Below are 13367 nucleotides of genomic sequence, written 5' to 3'. Positions count from 1 at the left end.
GTGAATATTGCTATCTGCCACCCTCTCTTAATCAAGTATATGCAAGAAAATGGAAGAGCTGCATCCAATGATAAATGTTATAGATTTTCACGTTATTTTTTTTAAAAAAAAATCTTGTTCACGGAATTTGAAATAATTGAAATTTATTTTTATATCAAGATAAAGCATATATATAGTAGCGATATTCTGTTAAAATAAAAAGAAAAGTATTGGAACATGGATCGAGTTTGACATTATAATCTACAAGATTCAATCAAACCACCATCGTGCTGCATGATCTGGTGCTTGATATAATCAAGACTTTAATCGAGTACAGCCGAGAAGTAGATATTACAACCCTCCAAATGCCACAAACTGGCCTCCCGCACCACCAATGAGTGCCGCATAATATTCCCTCTCCAATTCATGTTTCGAGCTCCCAACCTCATCACAGGAACTCGAAACCGAAGAATTGAAACCATTGAACAATTCTTGAATCTTGCACAGCTCTCCTCTAAGCCTCTCCACTTCTCCCCTCAAGCTTGTGTTTTCAGCTAACACGTTTTCAAGCCGTTGCTGCAACGCCCGGTGATCCGTCTCAAGGCTTTGGTTCTTCTCACGAGCCCTCTTGTTTTGGTACCAAACGGAAACCTGTCTGGGGGGAACACCAAGTTCTAACGCGAGCTGGTGTTTTCGATCGGGGTCGAGCTTGTTGTTGAAACAGAAGTTGGTTTCCAGTATCCCCACTTGCTCTTGATTGAGTCTTTTCTTGTTTTTTATCAATGGTTGTTTTTGTGTTTCAGAATATTGAGATCGCATATTTAATTATGTTATATTATATTGTGTGCAATATGGAATTGAAATGGATGATTAAATATGGGAATTTATAGACAAATCTAGCTGCAAAGTCGATGACAACTTGCCAAGGAAAATTGGTGTCACGTCATTATCCTATGTGAAGGCCAGACTTCTTGCTGAATACGACGTCAAATAAAAACAATATTTTATTAATAGATATGAATTACACAGCTTCATCAATTTGTACACGCGGGTACCTACTTGTGTATGTAGGTGACACATTCTATTACCCAGTGTTAAATTTATTGTATTCAATAAATATATATCCCATTTTAATAAGTTTTCTTTGTCATAATAATATATCCGAAAGTATTACAACATATGGAGCTTCTTCTCTAATCAAAGTATGGTGGCCAGACTCTACATTATTTTTAAAATTAATAATTATTTAAAGTAATCCATAATTTTTAATTTATATGTATTAATTTCTATTATTTTAAAACTTTATTGATCGTTTCCCTACATAAGAAATTTTTCAAAAAAGGCNATATATCGGGAATTCTGGTCAGATGTACGAATGGTGCAAAAGGTCTGCAGATAATTAAAACAATGAAATAAATACAGTTGATGAACTGCTAGAAATGTCAACTGCAGCCGACAATAAATAAGAAGACGACTCTAGATATTTCAATGTAAGATTACAGAAGTTCAATATTCAAACTAAATCAATTAAGAGCAGATTCCTCAACTCATCCAAATGTTAAAGTCGGTCCCTATCCGAAATGGATTCGAAAATTAGAATTTGAAAACTTCAATTATATTTATAGTAATTGGATAATCGAATAATATCGACGCAATTTTGTCTCAGTAAAGTAAAGAATCACAAGTGTTAAAAAAAATTTGTTACCAGTAAATTTTACAATATTGAAAGATTTTCCTGTCTAAAATAAGTATATTAAAGTCGTCCCCGCAGCCTAGCTATAATCAATCAGTACTGTAACAGATGTTAATCCAATGGTTTAGTGATTTAACAAAAAAATGAGTGTCCCTCCCACCTGCACTGAATTGATTTGCCATTAGAGTTGAATACATGCATGACATTTGATTAAGTTTAGCATTTAATGCTAATGTTGAAATTTTGCTTATACATCATGCATTCATGTCCCTAACAATACATATATATTATAATATATATTCAGCCCCTAAAATACAAATTGACAAGATTAATTAAAGTCGTAAGATGGATTTGGTGCTGCTCAAGTGGATCATTTATTGCTCTACATACATTTTGTGAAATTGATACCATATTTTAATTGATATTTCCTTTTAAAATCTATGATATATATATGCATCAAGATCCGATCTATTTAAATGTGGTAGATATCGAGGCATTGTTCACTTTCCTATTTTGAATACTTTTGCCACATTCAGTAGGGCTAGGACTCGGGTCTCTCTCTTCGCCGGGGCGTACAATTGTAGTTTAGTGGCAATGACTTCTAAAGACATGAATCATTTTGAATCTCCTTTGTATATGTCAATGTCTTAACCTAACTTCCCGAGCTCAATTGATTGTTGATGCAACAGCTCTGAGTCGAGAGCTATAAGCTTACCTTATTATTATGAAAAAGATAAGGAACTATTTATCTTTTATAGAGAGAGATGAGCCACGGGGTTTGTTGGCTAGCTCATGTAATCAATGACAAATTCCTTATTACACTAGCTTAGTAAGCAAGCCTGGTTCTCCGGGCTTTCTCCATTCTCGACCAGACGAAAGGAAAGAGATATGAATTTTATTCAAGCGGGTGAGGGCTTGACTGTGTTNATTGTTTACATACTGTGTTCACTTTTGTTGCATACGTATAGTGTGAGGTAGACAAAAAAGTGTCACGGTTGGTTAATAACATATCAAAACTATGTATACATAAATCACATGAATTTCATAAAGGACGTTGACATTGATACATATACAAATATTTGAACTACTCAAATTTCTGATCGAGATAATTAAATAAAATTAGAAACTTTTAAATTAATCGACTCATTTTGAGTATTTTATGATTGAGTCTAATTAATTGATAGACTCTTTGAATTTATTCTTAATTATTAAATGCGACTTAGGCTCGGTTAATTTTGCGCTCAATCTTAGCTTGTTTCACGCTCTTGGTTGCAGCTGTGAGTTTTTGTGGTGTTAACGACATCTTCTTTTGTATACTTTCCTGGTTTGGCTCTCTAAGGCTAATATGGTTTTTGGTGAGACATAAGGATTAACGTTTTTTTGGATCAATAAATTGAAATAGGTTGATATATAACAAAATACGCTAACCATGTAAAATGTTGCATTATGATCCCCCAATCATTAAATCATGTTTTTAATTATGTGGAGTTCAAAAAGTTAAATCATGCTTTAACTCATAAATATAAATAACACATTGAGAAATTATATTTGTTCATGTTTCATATTAGTTATGTACCGTGGTTCTAAAATATATTGTATTTACTTCTTTTAGGGGTTTCAAAGTTGATGAAATAAATAAGTGTTTGACTGATCACCAAGAGCTCGATTCCTCTAATCAATATTTTTTCAGATAAGTTTTTTGCACATTGTTTACTCAATATGGTTTAACTAATAGTACGGTTTGTAAGTTATTGCATTGATACAAGGGTTTATTTAGTACATACCAATCCCATCATTTTGCTCACTTGTCTTCCGAATTTTTTTTTCTTTATTGCGGGTTCAAATTTCTGGCAGTTGTGAACAAGCAATCCAATACTATGTTGCTTGATCTGGATATGGAAGCATACAGAAATTAAGCACCTCATTAGTTGAAGCCCAAAAAAACAAACCTTCACATTTAATAATTAAATTATTTATACGTGTTCACCACAAAAACAGAAGCAAGATATGTATGATTTTGAAACTAAAATAGGTTTAAAACCAATATTAATAACTTCGGTATTTATTTGGTCTCTAATTCCGTTACGAAATTGCATTTTTCTTGTAGTGGGCTTGTGGTCATTTCCCAACTCGAAATCCACGAAGCAGGATTCCGAACAAATTAAGAACTAAAAATAATTAGATTCACCATCTCAATTTAGACTCAAATAATACAAATACACCATCTAATTAATTAACAATAGAAAATTCAAGAAAAATAAAGTTCACAAACAGAGATCTTGTTTGCCGTGTTTAAAATTAAATTGGATAATGATTAACAAGAACCGATCAAAACCCATTAACAGATGTAAAATCCCCACCTTCAAACAAATTCCCATTCCGTATATTACATTATCTATAAAGATGATGGTCGGATAAATTGATGGGCGATTTAATGAACCGAGTAGTTATTTTTGGATATACGACAGATCGGACAGATGATACTCGAGAAGAAAAATCTGATACACGGAAACAACAAATATACAATATAAATGGAAAGAACGAAACATGTGGAATAACAGAAAGTACATCTGTCTCCACAGTACAAGAGCTTAGCAGAAAAAAAATCTTAAAATCATCATCACATCATATTCGATTATCACATCAAGAAAAATCCTCAAAAATTATCTAGAATGGGCCATAGACCGTACCTTTGTCCGAGCCCAACCGTACCTTTGTCCGAGCCCACTTTTCGAAGTTTATGAATCCGATCCATAATATTACCAGAGGTCACTTTGATATTGCAATATCTGATGCCTATGTTAGTTAGTACCAGCCACTTAGATGGCTTCGTTTAAGATTGGTATTAATATGACTATAATGCCCTTGTTAGATTCTATTCTTGATACATAAATGGTAATTTCACCCCGTCATGGCGTCGAAAAAACCCCTGCGCAGCGCTCCTCTCGCTTACAAAATCTTTTATTTTCGTTTTCTTTTCTTTCCCCCCCTTCCACTCTGTACTTCTAAACATATACACACTAGCCGGGGCTTGGATCATGAAGAGGCTTTTCACGAGAGGCTCAGCCGGAGAATCTCCCCAGACGCCGTCTCCGATAACTCAACTCCCGACGCCGCCCACCAATTATGCCGCCGGACCTGCGAGGCCGATCCGTCTTGTTTACTCCGATGAGAAGGGGAAGTTTCATATGGATCCGGAGGCGCTTGCTGTTCTTCAATTGGTGAAGGAGCCCGTGGGTGTGGTTTCTGTATGCGGTCGTGCTCGACAGGGCAAGAGTTTTATACTTAATCAGGTAAATGTGGGATATATGCTTGGAAACGTTTTGTTCTCGAGTTTTTTTTCTTTACTTGGGGTTTGTGTTATTATGCTTTGTTGAAATTGTAAAATTGGCTTAGGGATTAAGAGTTTTGGATTTACCTGTTGCACGAAGTGCTGTTACATTCGTCGTGTTTGCTCGCGAATTAGGGTTTTGTTTCGTTTTTTCCCTTTCTTTTTAATTTCTGCCAGAAAGTAGGATTTCATATATATGATTCTTGTGGGTTATGAGTTCGGATTTTTTATTTTTGCTGCTTTCTCAACTTCAAGATAGTGGATTACGGAGTTGATAAGTGAAATGAAATTGGGTTCAAAAAAATACCAAGAACCCAGGAGTCCAGGACTTGAATTTCTTTTAACTCTTCATGGTATAAGATAGACTGAGCTCAAATACAATATTATCTATTATTATTGTTTTAAAAAAGATTTTGCAGTAGACCTTGGTTCTTGTTATGCTGACAATTATCATTATCATTGGTGGTGTTAAAAAATGTTATTTTTGAGCTTTCTTAGGATTTTAGTCACCTCGCTTGTATCAAACCATGGATTACTTGGCATTGTCAGAGCACAGTTTTAAGTTTTTAACATTATAGAATGACACTTTTATCTCATCATTATTAGTGTCAAAGGATGCATAAGAACTTTTAAAGTTAAGTTAAAATTTTAGTTAAAAAAATCAAAATCTGGCACCACTAAATTCTTTTGTCACTCCAATTTATTGTTTTTAGATCATAAAAGTGAAGAGTGACTCGAGGCCAATGTATGGAACTTATAGTTAATCAACTATGTAACTAGCAGTACTTTCTTTTGGATTGCCAAGAATAAATCCATGAGTATCTACATGTTATGACTTATGTGTTTTCATTATAATGTGTGTGTAGAGTCAAAGGAAAGTACAAAATTGTTTGGAATTTAAAACTGGCGCCATTTTAAAAGCCACATTATTTATTTGAACTAAATTAGTACTGTTTGGGAAATGACATTGTTTATTTATCTGCTGTTTGAATTTATTGTTTTAGCTTCTTGGGAGGAGCAGTGGATTTCAAGTAGCATCAACACATCGCCCTTGTACTAAAGGTCTTTGGTTGTGGAGCACCCCACTAAGGAGAACTGCACTTGATGGAACAGAATACAATCTTTTACTCTTGGACACAGAAGGAATCGATGCATATGATCAAACGGTTAGATTTACTTTTTGTAGCCATATATTCTTCTCAGAAATAAATTCTCTTTTCTAACTATTGTTTCCTTTCTTTATTTTTGTGATTTGTAACTGCTTGCTTGCAGCATGTCATCTCAGCAATCCTAATTGTTCAAGATATTCAAACTTCACGCTCTCTCTGATATTACTTTTTTTAACTCTTAACATGGTTTTAATGACTCGTTGAATTTGTTGATGAAGTTCTCTTTCTTGACAGGGAACATATAGTACACAGATTTTTTCGTTGGCTGTCCTGTTATCAAGCATGTTCATTTACAACCAGGTGGGAAAGTGTTGTCAAACTATATGTCAATGTCTAGACTTATACTACGGATTTTATGTTTATTTTGTTGGTTTGGTCCTTCTTGTATTGTTAGACAGGTTTTCTTTAAGTTAGTGATGTTAGTTTTTTAGTTATTTACTATTGTTCAGTCCATTAATGTTTCATACGACAGAAATTGCTGACTCTGTGATATTTTGATTTAGATGGGTGGTATTGATGAAACTGCTCTTGATAGCCTCTCACTTGTGACTGAAATGACCAAGCATATCCGTGTCAGAGCTTCCGGGGGAAGGACTACAACCTCGGAGTTAGGGCAATTCTCTCCGACATTTGTCTGGCTTCTGAGGGTAATTATACATATAGATCCCAATATCTGTTGTTATAGTCTTGACAGTTAACATTCTTCTGATTGCCGTGAGTGGAAGACCAAAAAAACTGGCTTACATTTACTGCTCGTCTTTTTCTCTTATTTAAAGAGCATAATTTTATATCGGAATTTTTACTTGCAGGATTTTTATTTAGACTTGGTGGAGGACAATCGTAAAATCACCCCACGTGACTATCTGGAGCTTGCTCTAAGACCGGTTCAGGGTGGTGGAAGGGATGTAACTGCCAAGAATGAGGTAACATTTTCTTTCCTTGGTCGTTAACGGATAACACTTAATTGTGGTTTATGTGATAGTAATACTCAGTATTCTCCCTATGATTGGTATACTCCCGGTAATATTGTTTCGTGATTGAAACATAACTATTATCGAATATTTATTCGTACGATTTCTGTTTGACCTAGAATGAACATTGAAATGCCTTTTTTCCTGAAACTAATTACTAGATCCGAGAATCAATTCGAGCACTTTTTCCGGATAGGGAATGCTTCACACTTGTACGACCTTTAAGCAATGAGAATGATCTTCAGAGGCTTGACCAAATCTCGGTAAGTAGCTGATTGCTAGTGTTTTGCTACTTTGTTGCATACTTCTTCCCATTTATGCTAATATTTTCCTCGTATCCAGTTGGACAAATTGAGACCAGAATTTAGGTCCGGCTTAGATGCTTTGACGAGATTTGTTTTTGAAAGGACGAGACCCAAGCAACTTGGACCAATGGTGATGACAGGGCCCATTCTTGCTCGTATTCTTCAATCATTCCTAGATGCTCTTAATAATGGTGCTGTGCCTACTATAACTTCTTCTTGGCAGGTCAGTTTGATTTTTGTATGCAGGTTTCTATATTGAAGGTGAAGGAACAGATAAGCTTGTTTATGAACACAATTGTTCTTGTGTACGTTATCAAAGTGTTTGAAAGAACTAATTCAGAACTTCCAAGTTAATTTGTTTACTTCTCTTGAGAAAAACTGGTTGAGTATTCTTTCAGTATTAATTGAACGCATCTCGAGTGAGATATATTTCTACTTTGAATGTTCATCCTTATTCCTTGTTCCTTTTTTTACTTTGAATGTTTGTTATTCTTCTTGACATGTCCTTGTTTAGGGATGTAAACGAGCCGAACACTATCAAGCTCGAGCTCGGCTCATTTAGGATATATATTGGCTCAAGCTCGATTCGAGCTTTTATTATTAGGCTCGAGCTCGGTTCGTTTGAAAATTACTAAGCTCGCGAATAGCTCGAGTTCGGCTCGTTTGAAAATCACTAAGCTCGCGAATAGCTCGAGCTCAGTTTGTTAATAGTTCGTTTATCATGTTTAACGATATTGACTCGACCTCGGCTCGTTAAGAGAATTCTTTTTCGGGTTCGTTAAGCAAACTCGTTTTTTAGCTCATTAAACAAGTTCGATTTAGAGCTCGTTGAGCATTTTTAGCCGAACGACCAAATAAGATATGAGGAATTAAGAGGTATGTTTTTCATTTATAGCATTTCAATCTCTTACATTTCACTAAAATAGTTATGTGAGGAAAAAACTCGTGGTCCAATAAGCTAGCCCAAAAAACCTCGCGAGCCAAACATTTTGAAGCTTGAGCTTGGCTCGATAAGCTTAACGAACGATTTCGAACGAGCTTTTTACCGAGTTGAGCTTCAAGTAGTTCGCAAGCGGCTTGGTTCGTTTACATCTTTATCCCTGTTGACTTAGTCTTGTGACTTTTCTCTCAAGGATTGGTAAAAGATTTTTTTTGCTTGCGCCGCATAGCATTTATTTCAAAGTCATACATGCATCTGTCCCAGTTAGAGTCTGTTGGTTCTGTTTTGAATATTTTATGATTTTTATGTCAGAGTGTTGAGGAAGCTGAATGTCAGAGAGCTTACGAACTGGCGACTGAGATCTATGTGTCTGCTTTTGACCGTGCCAAGCCTCCGGAAGAAGTAAGTTTTGCTTTTGAATGAAGGTCGAACATCTGCGTGTTTGCTTATTAATATTGGGTTTTGTAGGTTGCACTAAGGGAAGCACATGAAGATGCAGTTCAGAAGTCTGTGTCTGCATTCAATTCTACTGCTGTTGGGGCTGGTTTAATACGACATAAGTATGAAAACCGTCTTCAGAGTTTTTTGAAAAAGGCATTTGAGGTAATTATCTTTATATATTTTCTTATTCATTTGAATTGACTATTGCTAAGGGTTCAAACTATCCTTACCAAATCCTATACTTGCCTTTGATCTTGAGCCTGTGAAGCTTGACCAACCCAAATCTGGATTTTGTTGGAGCTCTATAACTTTATATTTATACACAATTCACTTGTTATGGAACCATGACTCTAGTTTAGTGCTCGAGCTCTCTGGTAGGCTGGTAGCTTGAATTTTGAATGTTTTGATTACTGCTACAAACACAATTACATAAACCAAATCAAAAGAATCAGTTCATAAATCAGGCCCAAAAAACCTGATTTAGAACATTATGGGAACTGACATTGTAGTGTGTATTTACAACAAGAAACTGATCAAGAGAATCTGAGTCTGTGACTCATTTTAGGGGAAAAACCCGAAAAGTGAATAGAGAACACTCCCGTGGTTTTATGTTGAAAATAATTTAATGTGAATGGATTTGTAATGATACAATAGCCAGAAAATAAATTTCAACTTTGGCCTAAAAAAATTGCCGAAGGCTTTTTCTTTTTAACTTTAGGTCTGGTTTGAATGTTATTTGACTTTGATCAATGAAAATACTGGTACATATCATTTTCATCAGGAATCGTGCAATTCAGGATTTCAGGATTTTGTTTTTTAGGAAGACAATCATGTTTACAGTTAGGTGATACTTCCTTTTATGTTTTTGCTTGCACATTTATAGATCTTGATCTGCTTCTTGTTGCAGGGTATAAAAAAGGATGCTTTTAGGGAGGCTTATCTTCAATGCACAAACGCCGTAGAGAATATGGAGAAGGAGCTGAGAATAGCTTGTCATTCTCCTGGTGCAAAAGTGGATACAGTTATTAAGGTATTATTGCTTCTAAAAACTGTCTTCTCCTTCTACATAATTGGCTCCATGAGTGTATGTTGAGCCTTATTTGTCTTTAGGAGGAGGAATCACATTTTATTAGGGGCGCATTTGGATTAAAAGAGAATTTCAAATCTGATACATAAATCTGTCGCACTTGTTTGGATACAGTTGGATAGCATGAATTTGAAATTTGTCCTCCATTTTTTAGCCTGTTTCATTAACAAATGCAATGGATTTTAAATTCTCATAAAATGGAGTCGTATTTATTTCATACGAAATTCTTTTCTTGATCTAATTAACTTCACCCAAACACATCCTAAATGGTTTACAAAATCCTCTTGCAGGTTCTTGATGGGCTTTTATCCAAGTATGAAGATACATGTCATGGACCAGAGAAGTGGCGAAAAGCTGTCGTGTTTCTACGGCAGAGGTTTGTTCAGTTTTTCTGTTTACTTTGGTTATGCACCAAAACTATGTCTGATGGCTTTGGACGTCCAGTTTGGAAGGTCCCATTATGGATTTGATCAGGAAGCAACTAGACCAGATTGGAACGGAGAAGAGTTCTCTTGCTCTGAAATGTCGGTCAGTTGAAGACAAGATGGAATTGATTAACAAGCAACTGGAAGCCAGTGAGAAGTACAAGTCTGAATATTTGAAACGTTATGAAGATGCTATCAATGACAAGAAAAAGCTCACGGAAGATTATATGAGCCGTATAACCAATTTGCAGAAGAAATGTAGTTCTCTGGAAGAGAAATCTTCCAACTTATCAAAAACTCTTGAGACTGAAAGGCGGGAGTTACAGGATTGGAAAAGGAAATATGACCTGGTTTTATCAAAGCAGAAAGCTGAGGAAGAGCAGGTAAGTGCAGAATTGGCTATGCTCAGATCCAAAAGTTCTGCCGCTGAAGCAAGACTAGCAGCAGCTCAAGAGAAAGCTGAATCAGCCATGGAAGAAGCAGAGGAATGGAAGCGTAAATATGATGTTGCAGTCCGAGAAGTGAAAACTGCTCTTGAGAAGGCAGCTTCCATTCAAGAGCGCAATAATCATCAAACACAAGCAAAAGAAGCTGCTCTAAGGGCAGAATTCTCTCGTTCTCTGGCAGAAAAGGTGGAAATTTCTAGCTCTCTCTCGCACACTAATATACATGCACAAAACTCACTCTTAGGGGGTTTCAACAATTATCATATTTATGTTTTTAACTGTTTTTAACTTCTTTGAGTATATGAATATTATCTTACTTTATTTTATCTGCTGGCAGGATATTGAAATAAAGGAAAAGCAATCCAAGTTCGAGCAAGCAGAACAGCATTTAACTACTCTTAGTTTGGAATTAAAGGTATGAGTGAAAAGTAAATAGATTGTAGAGATGTCTACTGCTTTTTGTGATTTGTTTAACTGTCTAATGCTGTATTTCATTGTGAAAAGGCCCCTTTTGTGTTCTACACTTCTTCACATCATTATTTCCTTCAGCAGTAATTCCTAATGATCAAAATTGATAAATTTTCAAACAGTTAGCTTTCTGTTGGTGACTGTACTGAAATTTCAAACAACTACATGGATTGACTGAATTTTTCTTAAGTAGGACTAATTACTGACCGAACTGAATTTTTGCCATCACTGAAACTGAATCAAGCTTACAGAAAATCAAACTAACTTGAGCGAAACATGCGTAAAGCTGAATTTCTCTCTTCTGTTTGTTTATCTGTTGGGCTGTTCAGTTTTGGAAAATATTAACTGAAATCAAACTCTTGAATTGTGGGGTCTATCTATTTCTTGCAGAAACTTATTTTTAGTGATGTCAAATAGTATTGCAAATATTTGTTGTGTGCATCTGTAGCTTTGATATATGACGTTTCTTTGTTTTTTCTTATGCTGTTGGCAGGCTGCTGAGTCAAAGATTAAGAATTATGATTTAGAAACATCAACGTTGAAGGTCAAGATGAAGGAGTTAATTGAGAAGGTTGAACATGCAAATATTGTTGCGCAATCAGCTGAAAGCGAAGCTAAGATTCTGGAACAGGAAAAGATATACCTTGAGCAGAAGTACCAAACACAGTTTAACAGATTTGAGGAACTCCATGAAAGGTGTAAAGCAGCTGAGATACAGGCTAAAAGAGCAACTGAATTGGCTGATGAAGCCAGGGCAGAAGCAATCTCTGCTCAGAAGGACAAGAGTGATTTCCAGCGAGTTGCAATGGAAAGATTAGCACAGATTGAGAGAGCTGAGAGGTACGCTGAAAGTTTGGAGAGGCAGAAGACTGGCTTGGCTAATGAAGTGGAGAGGTATAAAGCAGCTGGAGGGGACGCTTTATTTAAGGTGGAGATGCTGGAGGAAAGAGTTAGAGAAAGGGAAAAGGAAATTGAGACACACTTGCAGTCGAGCAACAACCAGAGGAAGAATACCGTGCAAGTACTTGAGAGCTTGTTGGAGTCTGAGCGTGTTGCCCATGCGGAAGCAAATAACAGGGCTGAGGCCCTGTCTGTTCAGCTACAAGTTACTCAGGGAAAACTTGACGCGCTTTCTCAAGAATTCAACACTCTTCGATTTAGTGAAAAAGCAACTTTGGACAGCAAACCAAGAACTGCTTCTCACGTGAAGCGTGGTAGGACAGATGAATATGAAGTGGGCATCGACTCAGTACATGATACAGGCACAAATGACCGAGCAGACCGAGCAAATAAGAGGGCTAAGAGTAACACAAGCCCTTTAAAATTCACCTCTCCAGAAGATGGTGGTTCTGAATTTAAGGGTGATGAGGATGCCAGTAGTGAACAAACCAGCTCCGAAGACTATACCAAGTTTACTGTACAGAAACTGAAGCAAGAGCTTACAAAACATAATTTTGGTGCCGAGCTGCTTCAATTGAAGAATCCCAACAAAAAAGACATTCTAGCACTCTATGAAAAATGTATTCTTCAGAGGTCATAATTTAAGCAATTGGTTTTTGTCTAGTGTCTGTAAGTTAAACTTCATCTTTATAGCATGCATTATGTTCTTGATCATGATGGCTAAATCCTCAGCAGTTTTAGTGCAGATTTTGGTGTGTTGTCTAGTATCTTGAAGAAGTTACATATAGGCTAGGATGAATCGATTAACTCTGGGGGCGTGATGTGATCCTTCATTTTCTTCTTTTTTTGGGGCCGCATTTCTTCCGGTTCGAAAATGGTTTCTCTGCACTGCACTTGTTGCTAGGGCATTGAGGTGTTAACAGGGTGGAAATCGTTGTTTTTTTATGGGAAGTTATATTTTCTCGAGGTTGGTAGTTGTCAGATAGGGATGATGAGGTTGTTTAAACAGGGTTATTGTATGTTACTCGAAGGTTTAATATTAATTTGTTAAGTTTGTTTTTTTATTGTTGCAGGCTGATTCAATGGACATACTAAACACTATTTGGACTATAACCATTTCGAAAATGTTTTACTCGCAAAAGTGTTGGGTATTTGTGCATCACGAGATACTTAGGAAAGTAATCAACTTACGGGGGGGGGGGGGGGGGGGGG

At 36.1% G+C, this 13367-nt stretch overlaps 2 protein-coding genes across 2 annotated transcripts; one reads left to right on the top strand and one right to left on the bottom strand.

Moving 5' to 3' along the window:
• Positions 1-330: 330 nt before the first annotated feature.
• LOC140983993 (homeobox-leucine zipper protein ATHB-52-like) lies at positions 331-798 on the bottom strand. Its single transcript, XM_073451136.1, has one exon. It carries the CDS (start codon positions 796-798, stop codon positions 331-333), a length of 468 nt encoding a protein of 155 aa, XP_073307237.1.
• A 3854-nt stretch (positions 799-4652) lies between these two features.
• On the top strand, positions 4653-13213 carry LOC140984355 (uncharacterized). Its single transcript, XM_073451710.1, has 14 exons — positions 4653-4965; positions 6008-6169; positions 6407-6472; positions 6676-6819; positions 6982-7095; positions 7305-7406; positions 7486-7671; positions 8701-8790; positions 8857-8991; positions 9737-9859; positions 10207-10292; positions 10361-10973; positions 11125-11202; positions 11749-13213. Exons 1-14 carry the CDS (start codon positions 4711-4713, stop codon positions 12793-12795), a joined length of 3201 nt encoding a protein of 1066 aa, XP_073307811.1. The 5' UTR covers positions 4653-4710; the 3' UTR covers positions 12796-13213.
• The last annotated feature ends 154 nt before the right edge of the window (positions 13214-13367 follow it).

Source organism: Primulina huaijiensis, chromosome 9 (assembly GCF_012295235.1).
Source record: "Primulina huaijiensis isolate GDHJ02 chromosome 9, ASM1229523v2, whole genome shotgun sequence".
Taxonomy (NCBI): domain Eukaryota; kingdom Viridiplantae; phylum Streptophyta; class Magnoliopsida; order Lamiales; family Gesneriaceae; genus Primulina; species Primulina huaijiensis.
This window is presented reverse-complemented; position numbering and strand designations above follow the sequence as displayed.

Excerpts from the sequence above, each read along its gene's own strand:
- LOC140984355 (XM_073451710.1), top strand. The coding sequence starts at position 4,711 with ATGAAGAGGCTTTTCACGAGAGGCTCAGCCGGAGAATCTCCCCAGACG. Across the intron at positions 6,820-6,981 it reads CATTTGTCTGGCTTCTGAGG|GATTTTTATTTAGACTTGGT; the intron begins GTAATTATACAT and ends TTTTACTTGCAG. Across the intron at positions 7,407-7,485 it reads AGAGGCTTGACCAAATCTCG|TTGGACAAATTGAGACCAGA; the intron begins GTAAGTAGCTGA and ends CCTCGTATCCAG.
- LOC140983993 (XM_073451136.1), bottom strand. The coding sequence starts at position 798 with ATGCGATCTCAATATTCTGAAACACAAAAACAACCATTGATAAAAAAC.